Source organism: Pleurodeles waltl, chromosome 5 (assembly GCF_031143425.1).
Source record: "Pleurodeles waltl isolate 20211129_DDA chromosome 5, aPleWal1.hap1.20221129, whole genome shotgun sequence".
NCBI lineage: Eukaryota > Metazoa > Chordata > Amphibia > Caudata > Salamandridae > Pleurodeles > Pleurodeles waltl.
This window is the reverse complement of record NC_090444.1, coordinates 700,950,325-700,976,290: the sequence shown is the minus strand read 5'-3', so window position 1 is coordinate 700,976,290 and position 25,966 is coordinate 700,950,325. Positions and strand designations below refer to the sequence as shown.

The window sequence follows — 25,966 nt, the reverse complement described above, 5'->3', positions numbered from 1 at the left end:
GTGAAGATTCTGGGGGCTGATTTGAGACCGAATGGTAGAACCCGGAATTGGAGGTGCATACTTCCTACCCTGAACCTTAAAAATTTGCGATGGTTGCGATATATGGGGATATGAAAATAAGCATCCTGGAGGTCTAGGGATGCCATCCAATCGCCCGTGTTTATGAGACGCAGGACATCCTGCAACGTTACCATCCTGAACGATTGTTTCTTTAGAAACTTGTTTAGTGCTCTCAAGTCCAGGATGGGGCGCCAGTCTCCTGAGGGTTTCTTGAGAAGGAAAAACCGGGAATAGAAACCCTTGTTCCTTTGAGATAAAGGGACTGGTTCTATTGCTCCTTTTGTTAGCATTATCCTTATTTCCCTGAGAAGTTGGCTCAACCTCAGAGGCGGTGTACCCGATGGAGGGACACTCGGTGGTGTTTGGATGAATTCCAGAGTATGACCTCTGGTCACCACATCTAGTACCCATCTGTCCGATGTTATAGCCTTCCACTTGGGGAAATAAGAATTGATGCGACCTCCGACCTTCAATATTGATTGGGGAGGTGTTGAGATTATCCGCTGGTCATTGCTTTCTGCCTGTATCTCTTGCTCGGGCAGCTCCTCTTCCTCTAGCCGGATGTTTGTAAGCTGCGGCTGGTGGTAACCGATAATGCTGCTGTTGTTGATGGTGCTGATGTCCTGGTCCTGTGGAGGAAGATGTATATTGTGACCTGTATTGTTGGTATCCACCTCGAAAGGAGTAATTACCTCTACCCCTTGCTCCACGAAAAGGTAGTTTTTTATATTGCAGGGTACCTAGGGATTTTGCCGTATCGGTATCCGTCTTGATAGCCTGCAGCATATCATCGACATGTTTGCCAAACAAACTCTCTCCATCGAAGGGCATGTCGAGAACACGAGTCTGGACTTCTGGTCTGAATGAAGTAGCCTTAAGCCACCCTTGTCTGCGTAGGACTGCTGCTCCAGCTAATTGTCGAAAGCCAGTGAGGGAAATATCTATTGCACTGTCTATTATCTCTGCGGAAACCCTTTCTCCCTCCTGCAAGACCTTTTTAGCTTCCACCTTGATATCTTCTGGCAGTGAATCTACAAAAACGGACATGTCTGCCCACATCTGCCGATCGTACCTTCCCAGGATGGCGAGGGAATTTGCCGCCTTGACCGTTACTGCAGCAACCGAGGAGAATTTCTTACCGATATTGTCTAGTCTCCTTCCCTCTTTGTCTGGGGGATACGCAATAGGTGTAGAGGGGTTTTTGGATCGTCGTTGAGCCGCCTGTGATATAACCGAGTCAGGTTTCGGTTGTGAGACTAAACAGGCCGGAGAATCATCTGGGGCCTTGTATTTTTTCTCTAGCCTTGGCATTTGTGAAGGCACTGTTGCCGGGTTTTTCATTGCCTTCAAACCCTCCTGCCACAAGAAATCCACAATAGGTATGGCTCTTACAGATCTCTTTGATGGCTCTTTAAAGTCATACAAAAAACACTCAGTTTCATGGGAAACAATTTCCAGACCAAAACGTTTCGCCGCTCTCTCTATGATATTATGGAAACCTCCTATGTCTTCTGGAGGAGAATCCACTGGAGCTGCTGGAGGTGGAGATGGTGTGGGAACGAGATAGTCGTCCCATTCACTAGCCGCTGAATCTGCTAGCTCGCCCTCTTCCCTTTCGTCGTCCGACGAGAGGTAAGCTTCCGGAGCTTGGCTAGTTACAGGTCTACTAGCCTGTGGCGTTTCGGAAACATTAGTAGTTTGAGCTTGCTGGTAACTCTGAGGTCTAGGTGGCGTGGACTGAGTTGACGGTGGGAACCTTTTATAGTAGTCCTTCAACATATGTTGTAAATCTGTCACTAATGTGCTAGGCATAGCTAGAGGCGATGGTTGGTTTGCCTGTGGATAAGATGTTGAAGCATAACTATGCTGGTAATGTTGATCCTCTTCTTCATCAAACTCTTGACATTTGACATTTAGTTGGGACGGGCTACTAGCTGCCCCAAACATGCCTTGAACATCATCATCCTCATCGTCTAAAAGATGTTGCGGTGGGTATGGCAGCACCTTACTTGGTGATGTATGCATCGGCAAAATGTCAGATGGCTTGTCCCCTATATTAATAAGGGAAAGGGGTAAGAATCTGGTGGAGTCCTCATGATGGTATGAGGAATGAGCTGGTGAAATGTCCAAAGGTTTGTAAACTGTTAATGCTGTGGTGATCGTAGGATCCATCGTCGACGGTTCCCTCGTCGACGGTTCCCTCGTCGACGGCTCCCTCGTCGACGGTACTGTCGTCAACTGTACTGTCGTCGACGGGTCTCTCGTCGACGGGTCTCTCGTCGACGCTTCCGTCCATGACTGCGTCTTTTCCTTAGTCGACGGTCCCTTCGTCGACGGGTATTTTAGCGACGACGGTCGCTTCGCCGACGTAGTTTGCGTAGATGGGAGTGCCCTGGATGATTTGTGAACCCAGGAGGCCTCCGCTGTCGACGATGTGGTTGCCGACGAAGCTCTTTTGAAGATTTTTGCAGTAATAATCGTCGTCGATGACAAAGGCGACGACGTCATAATCATCGGTGAGGATGGTGTTGTGAACGTCGACGATACCGTGGTCGCTGTTACCGTCGACACTGTCGTCGACGGGGCGACGTCGACGGTTGTTTTTTCACCAAAAAGAGTTTTTCTGACTCTTTTTGTGGTGACAGAGACAGGGATGGTTTCTTTGAGGTGCTTTTCCGGTGTAACGGCGTAGTAGGTTCTGAATGAACCTTTTTTGGTCCATGTTTAACTGCCTCTTCAGTTAAGACTTGTTTAGTCTTTTTGTGCATTTTTCTTGGTGGTTCATCCGCACCTCTATCTCTCTCACCTGTTCTTTTCTGAGGGCGAGAAGTTTGTGGTGACTCTTCGCTGTCTGATGAAGGATGCTCTAAGGCTTTCTGTTTTTGCAGCCATAAGAGAAGTCTACCCTCTCGGTCTTTGAGGGTTTTTTGACTAAAGGTGCGACAGATTTTGCAGTCTCTCACCTTATGGTCTGGATGAAGGCAGTAAATACACTTCTTGTGGGGGTCATCAATATGTAGTCTCTTCTTCCCACAGTTGTCACAGTCTCTGAACAGACCCTTCTTTGCCTTTTCAGACATAGTAAAGTTGTAACTAGTTTCCTGAGAGAAAAAACAATCTTCAGTCAGAAAATAGGAAAAAAACTGAGCAGAGCTCAGGGAGACTCCCTTCACACGACGTGCGGTAGAAAATCTGAGGGAATTCAGCCTCTGTTGGGAGTGTTTGGGAGGGGCTGAATCCTGATTGGTTGATACTCAAGTTTGGGTCTTTTCACAAAACAAAGTGGATAGACTGTAAAATACCTTATGAGGCCTACTTGGGCCTACTGGTTTTATTTTTACTGACTTACTGCTTTTTATATATTTAAATTTACCGTGAGGCTCCCACCTCGACGACGGGGATGATTCAAGCATGTGAATCTATGAAAGATCCAATGCTGGAGAACTGAAATACCTCACATATCCTGTGACCTAGTTGGAAAAGCTGGAACAAGGGGCAACGTAGGAACTGTTCCCTTAATTCCTGCATAAGGTACAGTCTCACAACCCACCACTTGAAGCAGACTGAAATTTTAAACCGTGGCTTTGCAGCGCTTCTGTAGATTTCCCTGCATCCCACCTGATCCCCACACATACTTAGGCCCGGATGTATACTTTTTGGTGCAAAACTGCACTAACGCAGTTTTGCACCAAAATGTTTAGCACTGGCTCGCTAGATTTCTGTGCACCAGCTGGGCACCATTTTGTGGAATGGTGCAAGCTGGTGCAAAGGGTATGCTAACTTCAAAAGAAATTACATTAGTCGGGTGGAGCTGGCGGTATGGAAGATGGGGGTTTTGAACCAAAAAATGACGTTAGGCAGGTTACAGTAAAATAAAATGACTCTAACATGCCTAGAGTCATTTTCTGACGCAAAACCATCCATACCACATGACTCCTGCCTTACAAAAGACAGGAGTCATGCCCACCACCCCAATGGCCTGCATAGGGGTCCAGTGTCCCCTGGGCATGGCCATTGCACCTAGTGCCATGTAGGGGGCCCATTTCACGCCCCCCAATGGCACTTAAAAAAAAAATACTTACCTGTACTTACCTGGGATGGGGTCCCCCATCCTCCGCTGTCCCTCTGGTGTGGGTGGGGGTGGCCCTGGGGCGGGCACCTGTGGGCTTATTCCATGGTGTTCCACCATGGAAATAGGCCCTCAGGTCTCCTAACGACAGCACTGACCCAGGCGTAAAAAAATGGTGCAAAGCAAGCTTTGCACCATTTTACCCCTCCTCCCTGCCGTGCGTTTGTAATTTTAGCACGGGGGATAAATATGGTGCTAAGGCCATAGAGTCATTTTTGCACGGAAATGCCTGCTTTGCATCTCATTGACGCAAAGTAGGTTTCCACATCCCAAAAATGACTTTAACTCCATAAATTTGGCACTAGACGGGTCTAGCAGCAAAGTATAAATATGGTGATAGTTTTGCACCAAATTTGCGTAAAAATAAATTACGCAAATTTTGTGCAAAACAAGTATAAATATGACCCATAGTGGGCTGCTATCCTTCAGGATTGTGGCAATGATGGGAGGAATGGCAGGCAACAATGGGAGACGTGTTCAGGTCAGTAAAGAGCTCTACAAGCTACTGTACTGAACATGGACGAGCTAGCGAAAAAGTGGGAATGTGAAGCCAATTCCCTTGTGTTGAGACAACCGTTCTCCAGAAGTCTTTTTAACTGCTGTCCGTTTGACAACTTAAATGTAAATTTACATCACAAGAATAATACTGCACTAGTCAATTATGAGACATAAGAAATAAAATACTCATTCTTTTTTACTGTACAGGTTTGTAAAGAAAATAAACATACAGTCAAATGAAAGATTACATTACAAGCTTTTGTATATATACATATACAGTTTTGTACAAACAGCATCTTGCAAAGTACAAAAAAATGTAAATCCTGCACCTGTAGTGCCGTAGCCACACTGAAATAACTTAAATCTGCATTAAATAAAGCAGGAATGAAAATGATTAGAGGAAATGCCCCATTGTTTGAAAAAAAGCTGTTTTGACACAAGTCTTATGTTTCCTGACATTTCTTTACATAACTTAAAAAAATATTTATTACAAACAGTTTTTTTCACTACACAATTTTGATACCTGCTCAAAAGGGAGAAACAAATTTACAGACTACGGCCAGCTAAATTCTAGTTTTCTTTCTGATCCACAATAAATAAAAAATAACTTAAGAAAGCTTTTACAGCTAATTGTGGCGGAATGTATTAGTGCACAAAACTGAACCATTAATTAGTATTTCTGCAATGTTCACTTTAAAATACAACAAAAACGCTTGTAGTTTTAAGCAAAGCACGAGGAAAGTTCAAACTAATGATGAGAAGTGAGAAGTAAACTTAGAAACGACTTTTCTGATGCACGAAAAAGTCACTGTGAATTCCAATGATGCACAGACAATTAAGATTTACTATTATGGTCCACAATTTCGTAAAAACAGTCTTCGTTGACCACAGAAGTTAAACTTTGAATACTGAATTCTCTCTCTAAGATACAGTTCAAGTCCATGCTTGCTGTGTCTGTCTGACTGTCAAGCGACTGGTGGTGTTCATTCATCGTCAATAATATCTCCTTTCGTTTGGTACTGTTCATCTTTCGTTTGATGGGACAGAAGTGTGCACGGACAAGCTTCGGATGCTCCCCTGCCTCTAAGTCACCCTCGCTTCCTGCAGGTGGCTCTTGCTGCAACCGCACAGCTTGATCATCTGAGATGCTGAGTCTCTGCAAGTGGACCTCAATGTCTTTAGTGGGGCTTTCTTGCCGAGGTACAGCGTGGTAATCACCATCATCATCGCTTAGGATGTCCGATTCCTTCAACAAGATGTTGGGCGGCTCACAGGGACATTCTGGCAAGTGCTTTTTGGGAGAGGCGGTGGACTCTTGTGTGCTACTCTCTGTTGTGTGGCAGCTGCTGCTTTGCGTGCTGCTGCTTAAGCTGCAGTCATCCGAATCCAACAGATTTCCTCTACTGGCATCATTGTTCCAGTCACTGCTAGAAGAGTGCTTCATCAACTTTAGGGATCTTGTAGAAGCTGAAACAAGAAAGTAGACGTTTGTCATATGTTTTTAAAAAGCGTGTGTGCATGTGTGTTTTGTTTGTTCGTGTCAGATACGGCCCAAAGTTGTACCGTAGCAGTAGGCCTTTACTAGCCCCACAAGGAGACTTTTTTTAAATATACATTTATGAAAGATTCAGTTTAACAGCAGGATAAAATAAGTGAATTAAAATATCACAAGCATACTAGAAAGAACAGAACATATGTTAAAAAAATAAATAGGAATGTTTTTAGTTTGCAGAACCATTGAAATTACATTCTAAATCAATGTCAGGACAGTTAAGACATTTCAATGACCTTGTAGGAAAGAAAAGAATGGGGCAAATATGAGGTAATTCAGCAACTTTCTTTTTACTTGTCTTCTTATCATATTCTTGGTATTCTAGAGTCCTGAAATCGCTGACTCCTTTCCCTACCTCTACAGATTCTCCTGTCATGTTCATTAAACACAAGGAGACAGATACAACAGATTTTTAATTGTTGAACGACAGTATTCAAAATGTAGGATCTGTAGCAACTGGTCCAGGTTCAGACCACTGGAAGGACATTTTAAAAGGAGAATTCAGCAAGACTGACGGTAAACAATACCCCAAGAATCAATTTAAACATCCCTTTTTGGTGGGCTCACCGAGTACTTCTTAGCTTTCTTAGGCACGCAGGCGCAGAGTATCACATAACACTCGTATGTCTTGCGTGATTATTGTGGCTCCACTCATTTATGGAACAAATCTTTTACATTGTTTTTTATAGCAGTGAACATAAACCTGCCTACAAGCACGGGCCGGCAGAGTAAATTAAATCAAAGGGACAGTAGAATACAATTTAGATCCTACCCATATGTACTGGGAACCTTGATATGGGATGTTAGACCTGTCACTGCTTGGCATGGTTTCCCCTGACCTTCTGTTTTGATCCTATGCTGAGTTTTGTTTTTCTGGCTTTTGGACTCTGGGCATTTTACCACTGCTGACCATTGCTAAAGTGCAAACGCTCTCTGTCTAAATGGTATTGGTGACTGGCTTATCCATGATTGCAAATTTGATTTACTAGTACGTCCATAGTAACATGCATAATGTGTGCCCAGGGCCCGAAAATCAAATGCTAGGAATGGGTCCGCAGCACTGATTGTGCCACCTACATGGGTAGCCCTGTAAACATGGATCAGACCTGCCACTGCAGTGTCTGTGTGTGCAATTTCAAACTTCCAGTTCGACCTGGCAAGTGCAGCCACTTGCCAAGCCCAAACCGTCTGTTTTGCTACATGCAAGTCACCCCTAAGGTAGGCCCAAGGCAGTCCCATGGGCAGGGTGCAGTGTATTTAAAAGGCAGGACATGTACTGGTGTGTTTTACATGTCCTGATAGTAAATTTACTGCTAAGGTTTTTCACTATTGCAAGGACTACCTATCCTATAGGGTAATATGGTGATTGCCTTGAAATATCTTTTAAGTGTAATTTTCCATTGGGAGCAGATAGAGATATGGAGTTTGGGGACTCGGAACTCACAATTTAAAAATACACCCTTTGGTGAAGTTGCTTTTCTAAATTGTCAGTTTGAAAATGCCACTTTTTAAAAGTGTGCATTTTCTTGCTTATCCATTTTGTGCCTCTGCCTGGCTGTGGAATACATGTCTGGGTCAGGATGACAGTTTGTGAATTCACTCTAGACAGTCATTCAAAGGAAGCTTAGGTGTGCCCTTCATATCCTAATGGGTCTTCTTGGGCTGGAGTAGTAGGAGGAGCTGACACTTGCACATGAATAGGGCAGTACCTGTCCTTACACAAGCAGTCTCCAACCCCCTGGTGTGTGTCAGGGGACAGGCCAGGAAAGGCAGGGTCTTGTGCACTACAAAGGCTTCCCTTTGAAGTCTGCCTACTTCAAAGGCAGAAATGAGTACAAGTATTGGACCTCTGAGATTGTAACTTAAGAATCCTTCTAGACTGAGGACATTCTGCCAGGAAGAAGAGCTAGATGCTGTAGGAAGGACTACCACTCTGACTGGCCTGCTGCTTGCTGCTTCTGTCCTGGGAGTGAGGGGGCTGTACTTTGCTTTCTGGATACTGCTTCCAGAAGTTCTCCAAGGGCTTGGACTGAGCTTGCCTCCTGTTAAAAGTCTCAGGGACAGCAAAGACTTCATCTGGGCTGTCTTGCTGAGAGTCCATTCTCACCAAGTGGTGCCAAATCCAGTGCCTGGGCCCTTGGGAGTGAGTTCTGTTGTAACCAAAAAGAGACCAAGTACATAGACTCCAGAGCTACTTCTGAACCAGTACCGCAGTCCGACTCCACCCTGCTGCCTGCACCGGAACCGTGGTTCCCGATGAGTGCAACGACTGCGAATGATGCCACAGGCCCAGTGCCGCTGCAGCACCTCTGAAGTTCTGCCAAAGCGTGAGTCCTGAGTGCTGTGTCACCGATATCCATAACAACCAACTCCGCTGCTGCATCTGTGGCCCTGTGGTGTGATTGTGACACCTCACATCTTATCCTGCTGGATTTATCAACCCGGCCAGATCATAAGGAACCAGCGCCTAGACACTGATGCCACATCACCTCCCCTGAAACCATAAGGAACCAACGCCTTACCTCCCCTGCCTCGCATCAAGGAACCAATGCCTCACCTACCCAAAAGCAGTAAGGAACCGATGCTGCACCTGCTCCCACGACACCTCACCTCCCTGACTCCGTGCAATGTCTTTACTTCCTCATTTTCCAAAGGTTCTGTACATGGGGTCCGTGCGACTCTGTGACCACCCCACACTACCTCGCGAGTGGCGTTGGACTGTTGGGAACGACTCCGTCAAAACATCGTGATAGCCCCAGTTGGATCTATTGTGTTTCTAAGCACTTTATACTGAGATTTACGGGCATATTTAGGAGCCCCTAGCGCCACCTTAGCACCGCCATTGCGTTATTTTTTTAAGCTAAGGCGGCACTAAAGTGACATTTTCCCCGTGCCATATTTACAAAGTGGCGCAATGCATGCGTTGCGTCTCTTTGAAAACCCTTGCACCACATTATACCTGCACCAGGAATAATGTATGCAAGGGAAGCGTTGCCCTGTTAGGGGGGCCAAAAAAATGGCGCAAGGAAATCCAAGAGATTTCCTTGCGTCATTTTTTTCAGCACTTTTAACACCTGCTCAGAGCAGGCGTTAAAGGGGGGCTTCCATTACTTATAATGCGCCCCTATGCACTCTGCAGGAGTAGCGCCAAAATGTTGACGCTACTCCCGCAGAGTACATCAATAGCGTCACAAAAATTACGCTATTGCCCCCTACCTTGCGCCATGGTGCGCTGTATTTTAAATATGGTGCACACATGGTGGGGGGTAGGGAGGCGATTAGGATGCAAGAAAAGTGAAGCTGCACTAAGTGCAGCGCCACTTTTCTTAAATCTGTCCCTTAATCTTTTAGAAATTTGTTGTGTATGCTGCATTGTTGTCCTTTTGGCCTTGTTTTCCTCAGATAAATATTGTCTGTTTTTCTAAACTTGTGTGGAGTCCTTTTGTAGTGTTTTCACTGTGTTACTATGTGTGAGTGTGTGTGTACAAATACTTTATATATTGCCTCCAAGATAAGCCTGACTGCTTGAGCCAAGCTACCAAGAGAGTCAGCAGGGGTTCTCTTAGCTGTGTGACTCCCTTACCCTGACTAGAGTGAGGGTCCCTAGTTGGATAGGGTGCAAACCACTGCCAACTAGAGACCCCATTTCTAACACAGGACAAACACACATCCTGTCTAAATCATTCAGTACTTCCTCCCAATATCTAGTGAGTTTAGGGCAATGCCATAGCAGGTGTGTTAGTGAGCCAGTTCCTTCAAATCCTCACTTTTGGATGCATCTGTATTCCACCCCTGGACCCACTCCAGTGTGTAATACTAGTAAGATTCCAGTGTTGTTAGATTTTTTTTGCCACACTGGATGCCTTGATCTTTGCCCAAGGGAAAACCACACTCATCTCCCTACTGTCCAGCGATCTACCAAGTCCTTCTCCCATTCCTTTTGGTCTGCTACAGTGGCTCCTAACCTTTTTATTTCTGTGGACCCCCACTTTATCATTACTGGAACCCAGGGACATCCATTGAATCATAATTAGATTGAGGGGACCCCGACTGAGTTATTACTGGAAGACGGGGACCCCGGCCTAAACACTGTTGATGATTTGAACCACAAAACAATATAAAAAAATACAGTAAGAAGTATTCCATCAAACATTTAGATAAATTATAACATATTTTATTTAAGTATACATTTAAAAAAAATGTAATAGGAAGGTTGGTGATTTTCTAAATTCAATTGAAGCCATGCATTGTCAATACTATATTGTTTGATGCACCTGCACTCTTCCCACAACTCAATCTGTGCATACTAATTTCAAGCCTCCAATTTCAAATTCCTTGACATTTACAGTACGTTTTAACATTTTCAATGGTACATTTAGCCACTTTATGTACACAGATCCACTGAGGAGGTCTTTCGGACCTCCAGGAGTCCCTGGACCACAGGTTGGGAACCACTGCTCTGCAGTTTTCTCAGCAGACTGACTTTGTAGGACGTTTATATATTTCCTAACACAACAGACTTATCTCCCATGTCTTAGTGATTAGCCATATCTCAGATGGAAGTAGGGGTCTGTTGTCTGATTGTGGGATATATCACACAGTGGCATACCTGAAAATACCTGAAACGTTGCCTTCTGGCAATTCTCCTTTAGCCACTTACAGTGCTTTCTTACAACTTAGCCTGTGTTAGACTTTTTCTTATCAGACCTGCAGACTGTTAATGCTGGCTGGAAAATTCAAGGGAACCTAGCTGCTGCCTCAGCAAATTACTTCATATACTTAAAGCAGCTGTCTCCAGAATGCAGATTGTTGGTGCCAACAGAAAGCGCTGGCAAGAGAAGAAACTTTGTTCAAACAGTATTTTATCATTAAGAGTCGTCAGACATATCATTATCCAAGCTGTCTCTTCTCCTGCCAAACAATGCCAATGAAATAAAGATTTTGCTGTCTTATTAAGAATGCCCTTACATTACCAACTTAAAAACGTATTTGATGTACTGTGAACCATCTCCTGCCCTCGCTACTATAAGTGATTAGTCCTCATATCTAGGTAAATCATGACAAATAGTAAGTATTGATTTTAAAAAGTGTTTCTGCACGAGATAGTGAATACTGTAAAAAGCCACGGACTGAAGTACATGTTGCTGACTGATGAACTTGGGAACCAGAGTGCCAATTCTCGCTTTTCTCGAGCAAAGTGTAAAGCCTTAAGCAAGCCATTTAACCTTTCCACATATAAATGCCCTTTTCCTGCTAAAAACAGAAAAAACTCCTAACTTGGCTAAATGTGAGTTTTATGGGTACTACGTGCTACATACATACCTAGATATTTACTTTTCAATGTTTGTGACAGCAAAAACATGATGATTTGTACAGCTTTTTTTTAAATCTGAGACATTTATTTTATTTTTCCGACGTTTTTATGCTCAGCGTTCACTCATAGTTTATCTTTTGGTGAGCTATGCCATACAATTAAAGGAAACAACTTAAGTACTGATATTGGTGGAAAACCTAAGCCTTTGTGCCCTTTGTTTCCAGTGTAATTGCAGCACGCTGGGTGCTCATAGGTTGGAAGCTAATGCATTAGACCGCATGTTAGTTGCGAGAATGCAGAATGGCTGGTCTCCCTTCCATATTCTTAGGAACCTAGGCACCTGTGGCAATAGCGGATCTATTGGGAACAGAAAACTATCTCCTCGGTTTGTTATTTCCAAACAATTGCCTGATGGGCAAATCAACTGGCCCTGAAAATACACCGGACTCTAAAAGGCAGCTAGTGCAATTGCCTTAGCAAGGGTGCTGAAGAACAAAATGTTGGCGTTTTAAGGCCTAATCTAGCTGCTGCATTCTGGATTAAGTTAATTATTAGGGCACTCTTTGTTAGACCTACGTGAAGTCCCTCTTTGAAGCCTACACAGGACATAATTAAAGTAGTAAGTACATTTCCCCATAATACACCTTGCTGTGGATGTTGAAAGATGTGTCAGTAAGGTTTGTAATAAATGTGTGTCTTGCCTACCTCAGGGCAGACTTAAAAATGTATAGTTTATTGTTTTAGTCAGAGGGATACGATTCATGCGCAGCAGTTGCTCTGCTGGACTTAAGTTTGTTAGTTCATGCGAACACCAAGAGTCCGTTTCTGTTTTCAGGTTGTAATATAGTGTTTTTCTGGAAAAATACCATGCAGACTAGTTGTGAGCCAAGATTAATATTAGAGTAGGCTTCAGAACAGCTAGATACTGGAGTTTGTACTGACTCACTACTATTATTAGAACAGTAATGTTTAATTTGGACCAAGCTTTTGTAATGACCCAAAACCCTCACTTCAGTCCTGAAAGTAAATAAGAGTGTTACATGGCTGGACCAGCCCAGAACCATTTCTGACCATTCTGAGCTAACTTCTGGGCCACTAAAAATTAAATTGCTTTTTGTGGCATATTAACTTGGTGGGACCATTAACTTGCTGGATTAAACCTGGAGAGTCACAAATTATGTATTTTGCCGGGCCAGTATAAGCAAGACCCATCAGAAGACTAACAACACTCACCAAGACGACCTGATGAGAAGATTTACCGTTCTAAGAAACCCCTTTCATTACCTATTTTGGCTGAAACTGGGACTCTAGTCCTCAGTTGTCCATGGCGGTCTTTTGCACTTTTCTCCCATGGCAAGTCACACTTTATATGCCGTCTGACATTCTCACGCAGGATTGAGCGAATTGCCTTAACGATGCTGGTCTTGCTTTCAGCGTCACTGTGGGAAGCAAAGATACACCAGAGTTTGAAAACATACAGTCACTGCCTGGCCACATTTATTTTACAACAGTCTCCCTTCATGTGCCAATCCTTATCTTGTGAAGAGTACACTGAGATAAGCGTGTTATCGGGTTTCATGTATACATTTTTTTAATTTGTAATTTTGTTTTCTCCATTTATGGCAGGCAGGGATTATGACGTGTGCAGTCGACTGTTATCTTCCGTAGTGCTCGTGAGAGACACTGCAGGTCAGGAAGAGGTTAAAAAGAGGCTAAGTACTGCAAACAATGCCTTTTCTGGATATTGGTATTAATACGGGTAACTGATTAAGTGTACGGTTAGGGTTACTTTATTCCTTACGTATAATGGCACAGCACTCCGAGGAAATTTACAAGATTTTAGCCATTTAACAGTGTGAAAATCTGAGGTATTAACAAGTAGTCTCGGCAAAATTGAAAGTTATACACTCGAGTAAAATACATTTCTGTGTAAATTGTGGCAAGATGTGAAAATGAAGGTAAATTATGGAGTTATTCCAGAAAAAAATGTTTCGTGTGTAGATGTCCTGGGAATTGAAATAACATTTCTGAAAGTTAGCATATAAACGTGGTTGGATTAGGAGTCTGTGCTTTATGAATGCTCTTTCATTTTAAACCTTTATTCCACTGAACTGTCCCAACAAATGTCTGCAAAACTCATGTAAACTGCAAATTCTACAAAAACGTAATTAGAATGGAAACCTCTAATTCAGAATACTCTAAAGATGTAACTAGGAAATATTCCAAAAATGGTTAAATGTTGTAAGGAGCCGAGCCAGGAGCATGTTCTCTAAATTAATAAATGTTCTGTATGTATTCAAACTATTACAAATGTATTGTATTTAATTAGGCGTTTGTAAAAAACGGGTTACTATTTCTTACAGTACAGTACAGTTTACAGTAATATAAAAAACATGCCCTGCACATTACCTGCTGCATAGTTGAAAAGTTGTCTCCGGCCTTCCCTCTATTTCTGACTTTGTGTGGATTAGTTCCCAAATATAACTATTCTCCGTTCCTGCAATAAAAAGAAAATGTATTCTCACTTTCAGAATTCTACTACGGGCAGACGTGTATGGAAAGCGGATTACAAATTATGGAGAGACCATTAAAGAGTTAATTGTTTGTAAGTGCTAGTTATACCAATCGAAACACCCTCCCCCCCCATTTGCCCTGTCGCAACAAAACATATTATACTGCTAGTCCTAAAATAAGCTGTCGTTTTCAGCTAATCTGGTTATTTGACACAATGCTTGATATGATGAAACCTGCTACTTCATTCCAAAGGCTGCCCCTCTAATTTTGCATTTCTTTACTCCACTTCCCAAAAATACCTGGACCCTGGGTTTAGTTGCTAAAGTTTTGTGTGGGAACTCTCATGGCGAAATATACTGCATCACATTTCTTACCATTAAACAGACCTGTTTGCACAGCGGAAAACTACATAGCACCACCATACGAGTGTCTGATAAACCTTTAGAAAATCAAATGTATTCCTGAAGATGCCACAATAAGCATACCAATGAGCCAGTCACTATTTGGACATCTTTTCAATGTAAACGTCTTTGGTGTGGCATGGGGTCCATACAGTGCATGACTATACCTCGATGGCCATGTCCTCACCTAGAGGCATATTTATACTGGTTTTGCCCCGAATTTGCGTAATTTTTTAAATGCAAATTCGGTGTAAAACTAACTCCATATTTATACTTTTGTGCTACAGCTGTCTAGCACTTAATTTATGGAGTTAGTCATTTTTTTGGCTTGGAAACCTACCACTCCATAAATATGGTGCCCGGCTGGTGCACAGAAGTGGTGCAAGCCAGTGCTAAACTTTTTGGTGCAAAACTAAGGGGCATATTTATACTCTGTTTGCGCCGGAATTGCATCGTTTTTTTTTACGCAATTCCGACGCAAAACTAACTCCATATTTATACTTTGGCGTTAGACCCGTCTAGCGCCAAAGATCTTGGAGTTTGCGTCATTTTTTAGCGTGGACACCTACCTTGTGTTAATGATATGCAAGGTAGGCGTTCCCGTCTAAAAAATGACTCCGAGGCATGTGCGCCGTATTTACACTCCCGGGCAAAAATGACGCCCGGGAGTGGGCGGGTCAAAAAAAATTACATCCAGCCGTTTTTGCGTCATTTTTTAACGCCTGGTCAGGGCAGGCGTTAAGGGACCTGTGGGCTCGGAAGGAGCCCAGAGGTGCCCTCCCATGCCCCCAGGGACACCCCCTGCCACCCTTGCCCACCCCAGGAGGACACCCGAGGATGGAGGGACCCATCCCAGGGAACTTAAGGTAAGTTCAGGTAAGTATTTTTTTAAAAAACAAATTGTGGCATAGGGGGGCCTGATTTGTGCCCCCCTACATGCCACTATGCCCAATGACCATGGCCAGGGGACACAAGTCCCCTGGGCATGGCCAATGGGCAAGGGGGCATGACTCCTGTCTTTGCTAAGACAGGAGTCATTTCAATGGGGGTTGGGAGTAAAAAAAAATGGCGCTAATCGGGTTGAGGCGAAAATTTTGCCTCAGCCTGACTTGCCCCATTTTTTGGCGCCCAAGCTCCATTTTCCCCTACGCCGGCGCTGCCTTGTGTAAGTAATTTTTTTTGACGCACACCAGGCAGCTCCGCCGGCTAACGTCATTACATAAATAAGGCGCCCGCATGGCGCTTTGGAATGGCGTTAGCCGGCGTTAAATTTTTTGACGCACAACTGCGTTGGTGCAGTTGTGCGCCAAAAAGTATAAATACGGCCCTAAGTTAGTGCACTTTTGCACCAAAAACTATAAATCGGGGCCTTAATGGGCTCTGGCCACAACACCTACGTCCGCTGCCACCATGCAGCTATGACCACAACTTGTGACAAGGTTAACAATAATAAGGCAAAAACCAATGTGTTAGTTTTAGAGCACGTCGACTTTCATTCATGTACGTTTTATGAGCTTCCGTTTCTAAAAATCCACTACCCAGTGAATGCCATATTGACTAAGCTGGAGCTGAGAGTGTGTACGGATGGCCCATCTGGAAGTTAAAGAACGTTCAACTAAGAAAACAGAAGTTGCAAGTGAGTAAATTACTTTTACTAAGATGTTCCTCCAAAACCAAAGGTTGGGGGAATTATACTTTGGTACATGAACAGGAGCATGGTGTTTGCCAGGGAGATTAAAGCAACCTTGTTTTAGGGCTGCATGGCACAACTGTGGTTGTGTCTTTAGACTAGTGTCTAATTACTCTAAGTGGATGTACTGCAAATTAGACAGAAAAATATTTTACAGTCTTCAACTACATACTGAAAGTGCTGCTTTGAGAGGGTGAGAAAACCTACCTTCCTGAAGCATTACTCACACTCCCTTACATTTATTTCCCTCATGTTGTTTTCACCCATCCCATTCAGGCACAATACCACAACTTATAGAGTCTTCTGCCAGATGCCTCTACTACAAACATGCCAAAAGGAAAGAGGGACCTCAAGGACACAAGGTGGGAAAGGTACTAAAAGGCGCACAATCGCTCCAAAGTTTAAGTGCTCCGAGGAGATACAATGCACCTGGTGTGAATTTTAATGCCAATGCTCAGAACACAAAGAACAGTGTAAAACCTACAAAGAAAATGTCGCTGATATGCAGACTTGTTTCAGCAGAACCTATTAATTGAGACATAATTACCTGCTGCATTTCCCAGTCTGACTTGAAGCGCAGATAAAGGAATCAGCCATCGAAACTTGAACGGATCCAGATCTCCATGGATATGAGCTGCACGGGGATTCACGTGCTGGAAAGTAGAAAAAAAAGAAGCAATTCATATATTTCTAAGTCAAAATATTCAGGAATAACCTCCAACAATCCCATTGTGCTTTTATGGAAATAACAAGGTTAGGCAAATTTGCAGCTGCTTTGGAAAAAAAGAGAAGCGATCTGCTACTAGCAGTACAAGAAGGTGGTAAAAGATGGCACATTGTATTAAAAAAGCCATGCCTATGTGGACACTTTTTATATTCAGGGAATAACTTTAGGAATCGTTTTAGAAATACAGTTTCAATATTTGCTTAATCGACATTTTATTTGAAAAAAATGAAAACACATTTGGCTTTCAGGCTTTATTATATGGATTGATCTTCTAATGATGAGGTGGAAGCTGTTTTGCAGTTTAAGCAACAAATGACTGAGGTGCCTGAAAGCCCTTTTGGATTTCAGGCACATGCAGTTTTCTCAACCTCTTTGTAACAAGTTTTTGATCGATAACTGAAAGAATTTAGGGCCTGGTTTAGATCTCGGCAGAGAGGAATACTCAGTCACAAATGTGAAGGATATCCCATCTACTGTATTACGATCTCCATAGGATATAATGGGATCGCAATACAGCAGACTGGATATCCGTCACATTTGGGACTGAGGCCCTGATTTATACTTTTTGACGCAAACCTGCGTTATTGCAAGTTTGCGTCAAAAAGTTTACAGCCGGCTAGCACAATTTCTGGACGTCAGCCGGGAGACATATTTAAGGAATGACGCTAGCCGGCGGTAAGGCCCGGTTAGTGTCAAAATAAATTAAGCTAACTGAGTGGAGGAGGCATAGGGAAAACAGGAGGTTGTGCATCGAAGAATGGCGATAGTCAGGTTAGAGTCAGAAAAATGACGCTAACCTGACTAGCATAATTGTTTGACGCACAACCCCCATGGACATGACTCCTATCTTAGTAAAGACAGGACTCATGCCCCCCTGCCCAGGGGACTCAAGTCCCCTGGGCATGACCACTGGGCACAGTGCCATGTAGGGGGGCTCAAGTTAGGCCCCCCAATGCCACTTTAAACAAAACAAAAACCTGGACTTACCTGGGATGGGTCCCCCATCCTTAGGTGTCCTCCAGGTGTGGGTAGGGGTGGGTGGGGGTGTTCCTGGGGGCAGAGAAGGGCACCTGTTGGCTGCTTCCATGGTCACCGACCATGGAAAGGAGCCCACAGTTCCCCTAACGCCTGTCCAGACCCAGGCGTTAAATAATGGTGCTAAGCAAGCTTAGCGCCATTATTTAAGGCCCTCCTCCACCTGTGCATCATTTTTGCACAGGAGGATAAATAAGGCGCTGAGGCCATATAGTAATTATTTGCCCGGGAACGCCTACCATGCATCTCACTGATGCAGGGTAGGTTTTCACTGTAAAAAAATGACGTTAACTCCAATATTTTGACGCTAGACGGGTCTATCGTCAAAATTTAAAATATGGAGTTAAGTTTGCACCGGATTTGCGTAAAGAAATGACGCAAATCAGGCGCAAACAGAGTATAAATATGCCCCTGAGTATTCCCCTCTGCCAAGATCTATATCAGGCTCTTAGACAGCAGAACAATTTGAAGGTAGCCCCTGACTACTTAGTGAATGAGCTTACTGAGTTCATTTTTCAGTTGCATACTAAACTACTGTATACTTCACACTCTGGAGCCATACAAGGTAGAACGATTTATTTAGGAGGGGCGGAGTGTTGGAGAGTAACACCCAATATGCAAATCAAAACCACATAAGCATAGTTTCTGGTTAGCAAATTTGTTTGTTATCCTAAATGTTAAGTATTTATATAGTGAAAAGAAGGTAAATCTACAGTTGCCTGTATATACTTACTTTTGCAACACTATGGTAGTTGATATTCTAGATAAGATATTATTGTTTGAAGTTATTTTTCCACTCAATACCTTGATATACATGTCTTATAAAATAAGTGCCTATCAAGTTTTAATGATCTGGATGTTCCCATGATTTTCTGAGAAGAGGCAAACAGAAAGCATACAGGTATCTGAGAATACTACTGCCATGTAAAGCGTTCAGGTACCTGGGAATACTATTGCCACGTTTCCATCTTAGCTCTGCCAAAACATTTCAGACAACAGACCTCACTTCAGAAATGCAGCACAACCCTTCTGGTTCTACTCCCTGCTGAGCACACAGAATTACATTTCTGAATTCAGAATTGCATTTCAAAGCACTCTCACTACCATAATTAAAAGATGTGCTGTGCCTGCCCTGCTTTTAACAAAACTATATTTTAATTTTGGCAAGTTGGAGCAGAAGTTTATCAGAGATCCCGGCTTTACTTTGATAAGCATAAGCTGCATGAAATCCTTGTGAAAGCATGAACCATGCCAATACTTGATGTTGCACTAGGTAAAATTTTAATTTCGCTAATAAACCGATCTATCTTCACACTGAGTGGGACTACGTATAGCATAGGACAACTACTAAAAGTTATTTAGAAATATAGGTATTTAAACATTTTCTTTTTTAGGAACAATGGGGCATATTCATCAAAGGGAGAGGGCAGGAATGGTGCAAGCCCCCACTTCTTCCATACGGCCAGCCCCAACTGGCTAACATATTTTTTTTTTTTTACGCTAGCCTACCCTTTGCACCGGCTTGAACCATTCCATAAATATGGTGCCCGGCTGGAGCACAGAAATGGTGCAAGCCGGTGCTAAACTTCTTGGTACAAAACTGTGTTGGTGCAGTTTTGCACCAAAAAGTATAAATCAGGCTCTCAGTTGCGTAGTGTTTAGGGAAACTTTACCAGATAAATTCTCAGTGGCATAACAAAGGTACCACTGGACGTAAAGCAGGTCAAGATAATGGCCCCCCTTGCCCTGTCTAACATATGGACAGCAGTGCAAAGGGCTTCTCACATCCCTAGACCCCACTGCCACTATACCTGGTCCACAAATGACCGCCACACCCCTGAATATTCTCCCAATTGAAATAAGCTCTTGATTATGTATGTGTTAGGTGTTTGACCTTTCGTAAATTGAGGTACCTCTTTCCTACACGGTGTGGGAGGAAATAAAAATGTTGGTTTCCAAATAAGTTAAAAGAAGGAAATTACAGATTTAAACCTTTATTTTTAGGATATATTGAAACGGTGATAGTACAGCGGGATTATTACAAAAAATGAAGCCACAGAATTGCTGTACATTTCTGTATTATATTTACAAAAACAGCTATAATACGAAGTGAACCTCATCTTACCGATTTTTTCTTCATCTTGCAGCTTTCCTTGTATACCAGAATGACTGCTCTCTTAAAAACTGTAAAAATATGTATACATATGTTCATTAATGACTTTATATATTGTTGATTTAGAATACACACATTATTCATAAAATTATAACGGGAAGTGCATCTAAATTGAGTGGAAATGCCTTTAATTTCTGCAAGAACTTAGAAACCAAAACAGTCTTTCACCCAGGTGTACCAACAAGAGGCTTTCTGTGAAGGACTGGTTCCTGCTGCCAAGAAAACTGTGGAAAAATGCTCCAAACCACACATTTTACCAAAAGCATTTCCAAACAGGCTAACTAAAAGGTGGTCGAGGTAGATGATTTGGAAGCCTGTTCTGAAGGCACACCAATGATGTATTCCAATATCATACTATCTAAAGTACCCAGGCTGGTCCAGTTCCACATTCCTCCAACATATAAAGCACCACACGTAGGGCAGTAGTAAGTATGTAAGTAATTTTTAATACACTGGAAGACCCGCAGCCTACATACCTGTTTCCTTCTGCCTAAACAACCGCATAACCTTTTCTCACAGGAGAGTTGGTCCAAACAGAGATGCCTTGCTGTGATATATGTGCTGCGTACACAGTGCGCCTTGGATGTATGCATTCAAATCAAAGGGGCCCTCTTCGTAAGTGCAAAAGGCTCGGTTGACATGTCCATGCTACCAAGGTTTACCGCTCAAGCACAAGGGACCCCAATCTTACCAAAACAACTTTTTTACATGGTTTAGTTAATGTATTATGCTTGCACTAGTGTTCAGTAAGCATTCTGCCTGAAAGTCTTTGTTAAAAGGTCCTATATTTCGTGGCGGTATTACCACTATCTAAACTTACCAAACACTGTTAGATCAAGGTCTTTTCTTGCTTTGCCTAGCGACGGGAAGGAGTTCAACCAGGAAACTGTTGCATACATCAAAAGTTCTCCCATTGAAAGTTCTGTCACCTAAAGTGCATGAAATGGAAGTACACAAACAATACTAAAATGACTTGTTTTAGACATTTGTCTTACAGTATAGTTGCAGCTCATGATATAATTACAGACAATTTTTTGAGATTAACATTTTGAAATAATACCGCAGGTCGAGTACCAGTACACAGCAATTCGTTTCATATATGTGGGAAAAAGGCATGCAGGTATGTTAGTGCTACTTCTTAACGTCATCACAAAATAGGTGCTAATTTAACACTGTTTGTTGAAAATATGATCTTCACATTCATTCAAAGAATGACTTCCACTGATTTTAAAGAGTTGGGACACTTTCCCAGAAGGCTGCACCTCTGCTACTATAATTGTCTCCCAGCAACTTTCTTCATAGCCACTGTTGTAACAGTGGCGTTTATGCATCTACTAGAGTGTATGCATGTACATTGAAGCTTTGGGATATGTTTGCGGCCTAAACGTCTTGTTACGCTATGAGTCACAGTGAGCACAACTCTGGACTGTGTCAATGCCACTATCTCATTGCTTAAAACGTGGACATAAGTGTCCCCAATAAATTGGAAGGGCAGCCCCGCTAAGTGTATGTCCCACTAAAATGACACAACTGAAGCTACAAATAGATTACAAGTAACAAAGGAAATGGAGATTGGCAAAGAAATACGTGATTTCTATATACTAAAATAGAAGATTGCATGAAAAAAGATTTTAATTTCACTGCTGAATATATTGCTTATTGAAAATTGTACGAAAAAATGCCTATACGTTTGTCTCATATGGTGAGCTTTCTACTCGCTCACCCACTTTTGTCAAAGAAAACACAAAACTAGGGGCATATTTATACTTGTTCCGCTCCGAGTTTGCATCATTTTTTTGATGCAAATGCGGTGCAAAACTAACTTCATATTTATACTTTGGCGCTAGACCCATCTAGCACCTAATTTATGGAGTTAAAGCCATTTTTTGGACTTGGAAACCTACCTTGCATTAATGAGATGCAAGGTAGGCATTCCAGTGCAAAAAATGACTCTATGGCCTTAGTGCCATATTTATCCCCCGTGCTAAAATCAGGCACGGGGGGAAGAGGGGTCAAATAATGGTGCAAAGCTTGCATTGCCCCATTATTTAACTCCTGGGTCATGGCAAGCGTTAGGGGACCTGTGGGCCTATTTCCATGGTGGACCCTTTGGGGTGGTGGGCATGACTCCTGCCTTTTCTAAGGCAGGAGTCATGTGGCATGGTAGGTTTAGCACCATAAAATGACGCTAATCTGGTTAGAGTCATTTTTTTAACTCTAACCTGCCTAAAGTCATTTTTTGGTGCTAAACCCCCTTCTTCTATACCGCCAGCCCCACCCGACTAAAGTCATTTTTTTTTGTCTAGCCTACCTTTTGCACCGTCTTGCACCATTCCATAAATATGGTGCACGGCTGGTGCACAAAAAATGGTGCAAGCCGGTGCTAAGCTTTTTGGTGCAAAACTGAGTTAGTGCAATTTTGCACCAAAAAGTATAAATAAGGGCCTAAGTACTGAGTCCTAAGATGGCTGCCACCACATTGTTGTTGATGTGGTAGCAGCCAATCAGATCTCCTCTGAAGATATGTCACCTGCACAGACCCTCTGAGGCATGAAATATACAAATATTTTGAGCCACAAACAAGCTTTCTGGCAAATTTGAAGTGAATCTGTTCATCAGTTTTTGTGGCACCATGCTTCAAATTTAAAATGTAAAAGTGAATGAGGAAAGCGTGTCTGCCTTTTTCTTGGCACCCTCTAGACTGATTACCCCAAAACTTTCCAGGAAGGAGCTGAGGCAGATGAGACTTTTTTTTGTAATGTATTGTGAAGATTCGTCAAATAATGCCAAAGTTATACGGAAACAAAAAATGCTCTTTCTATGGAACTGACTTATTTATTCATAGTTTATTATCATTTGCAGTGTAATAATAAGCAAGGGAATGTGCATTTATTAGTATTATTGTGCTAAATAACATGTTATTGGGCTTCGGTTATTTTAACTGCCATAGAGCATATATATGTACATTTTTTAGATCTGTAAATATTACTGCAATAGTGAACAGATAATCCAGACCATATTGCAGTCAGCTACTTATCAAAGAGGCTCCTGGCATAGAGCGTATGATGTATTAAAAAGAAGATCACTATGCAGTCTGAGGAATCCATTTATAATACAACTGGTGAGACAGATTTTTCAAAATATTAGATTATTTTATTAAGATTTTGATGAACTGAAATTAGATTGATCATTTTTTATTATATATTTTAATATTAACTGTAAACCTAATGCTTTTTACTTTCAGAAAAAATTAAAAACAAATTTATAAACTAGTACTTGACTTATCAATAAGAAATGTCACTTGGTAAAGAGGTTTTACGTTAACATACCACTTTTCTGGAAGAGTCCACCTGACAAACACTGTGGCTGTGATGATGCCCAAGCAGACATTTTAATCCAGAAATAAGCTCGCCCTACCCCCTGCTGCAGACTCAGCTCACATAACCACAGACAGCAAAACATGTTTCTGTAAGGTGTATTTAAAATATGATCAAATGAATGGAAACAATGACAGAGCACAGGTAGGAAAGAACAAGTTTGTCCTGTCCCTGGCAACCTCCTTCCACATCATTAACCTGGCTTTTTAAAAACAGGAAAAACACAACAAGTGACATGTTACCACATAGGAACATTGGTTACTTACCTCTAAATATAGTTCTCCAGTATTGGTATGTTTCATAGATTCACATGTTTGAATCATCCCCGTTGTCGAGGTGAGAGTCCGACTGTAATCTTAAATATACCTAGCAGTAAGTGTATCACACTAGGCCTCAATGGCCTAAACAGGCATTGGTATAGCCTATCCATGTTCTTTTATATATAAAAAAAAACAAATCTGAACTACAACCAATCAGATCACCACACCCTCCAGAACACTCCCCACAGAGGCTATTTTCCTCAGATTTTCTAGTACGAGTGTGAAGTATTTAGTTTCATATTTGAGGGAGCCTCTGAGGGGATGTGGGTGGGTCGCAAGTGAATCTATGAAAGCTACCAATACTGGAAAACTATAGTTAAAGGTAAGCAACCAATTTTCTTCTCCGGTATTGGACCTTTCATAGATTCACATGCTTGAATTAGAGTAGCGAGCAGTAATACTGTTCATAATAGTCATAACATCCATAATAATAGGAATGATGCTAACGACAGCTAATATTAGAAAGCAATATACATATGTCTTGAAAATGATAATAATAATGATAATAAACGAATAATAATAATGATATTAAAATAACAACAATAACCTTAGGGAAGTATTGATCACAAACCTTTCAAGTGGAAGGTGGGATAACCACAGAGGCTCACCTTCATGGAATAGATGTCTCAGCACTGCTTGGCCAACGGCTGTATCCGTTTTGTTTGTTTCATCCAAGCAGTAGTGCTTTGTAAATGTATGCTGGCTGGACCAAGTTGCTTCCCTGCAAATGTGTTGCAAGAGTACTCCTGTGAAGAAAGCTGCTGATGTAGCTACCGCTCTGGCAGAGTGGGCTTTAACCTTACTGTGCAGCGGATTCCCTGCATGGCTATGACAAAACTGTATAGTTAATCCGATCCTCCTAGCAATGGTCTGCTTAAATATCGCAGAGCCTTTTCTAGCCTCACCATATGCTCCGAATAGCTGGCCTGATTTGCGAATGCTGTGTGTTTTTTTAAGATAAAACTTTAAACATCTCCTTACATCTAGCGAATGCAGCGCTTTCTTCGCAACCGTTTGTGGGTTAGGAAAAAAGTTCTCAAAAGTACCGGCTCATTTAGATGGAAGTTTGATGGTACCTTTGGTATATACTTAGGGTTTGTTCAAAGTATAACACCATTTGGAGTGAACTGAAGGAAAGGCTCCTTGACGGTGAAAGCTTGTATGTCACTCACTCTTTTTGCTGATGTGAGAGCTAGTAAAAGTGATGTCTTCCAAGAGATAAAGTTTAAGTCTGATCTATGGATTGGCTCAAAAGGAGGCTTCATGAGTTGTCCTAGTACTACATTTAATAACCACAACGGTTGAGGCTTACTCACCTGTGGAAATACATTAAAAAGGCCCTTAAGGAATTGCTTTACAATCCTTGCAGAATATAGCGAGGAGGTCTGCTGAGAGCGGGGGAATCTTGAAATTACCACCACATGTACCCTTATTGAGGAATAAGAAAGTCCAGATGTTGCTAAATGTAATAAATAAGGAAGTATTTGTTCCGGAGGTGACGTCATAGGATGGACTCCTTCCATAACACACCACAAACAGAAATGATTCCATTTAAGTTTATAGGTCCTATTGGTGGTGTCCGCTCTGGCTTTGCCTAATATTTTTCTACATTTCGATGAAATGTTCAAGGTGGAGTATTCATTGAATTCAGGAGCCAGGCCGTTAAGTGTAGAGATGAAGTATTCAGATGCCTGACTTGGCCCTGGTGCTTGGTCAGTAGGGCTGGTGTCTGTCTGAGTAGAACATGTGGTTGCTCCGAATATAGAAGTAGTTCTGTGAACCATATCTGTCTGGGCCACCTGGGTGCCACTAGGAGGAGATGGTATCCCTCTGCTTTTATTTTGCTGATCACTCTGGGGATGAGCGGAATCGGGGGAAAAGGGTAGGCATAGATTGCTGATCACCTAATCCAAAAAGCATTTCCCCATGACCCTTTTTGGGGATGCTAGCTTGCGTAATATGGGCATTTCTTGTTCTCGAATGTGGCAAAAAGATCCAAAATGGGCCTGCCCCACTTCTGGAAAAGTTGGTTGAGAACCTGTTGGTTGAGTTCCCACTCGGGATACGGGATGATTGTCCTGCTCAAACAGTCCACTAGGAGGTTGGCTTGTCCTGGCAGGTGTTCTGCTTTCAGAGGAATTAGATTTTCTATGGCCCATTCCCATATACTCTGAGC

The 25,966-nt window shown here is 42.4% G+C and overlaps 1 protein-coding gene across 6 annotated transcripts in view; it reads right to left on the bottom strand.

Moving 5' to 3' along the window:
• Positions 1-4,865: 4,865 nt before the first annotated feature.
• Positions 4,866-25,966, bottom strand: part of TIAM2 (TIAM Rac1 associated GEF 2) — a 315,407-nt gene continuing 294,306 nt past the window's right edge. For all 6 annotated transcript variants that reach the window (XM_069234637.1, XM_069234638.1, XM_069234639.1 and 3 more), the window contains 6 exons: positions 20,914-21,022; positions 20,046-20,104; positions 16,706-16,811; positions 13,963-14,050; positions 12,838-12,992; positions 4,866-6,154 (listed from right to left, as the gene is read on the bottom strand). In XM_069234637.1, the coding sequence (XP_069090738.1) occupies positions 5,523-6,154; positions 12,838-12,992; positions 13,963-14,050; positions 16,706-16,811; positions 20,046-20,104; positions 20,914-21,022 (1,149 nt within the window). In that variant the 3' untranslated portion in view covers positions 4,866-5,522. The remainder of the gene's footprint in view (positions 6,155-12,837; positions 12,993-13,962; positions 14,051-16,705; positions 16,812-20,045; positions 20,105-20,913; positions 21,023-25,966) is intronic.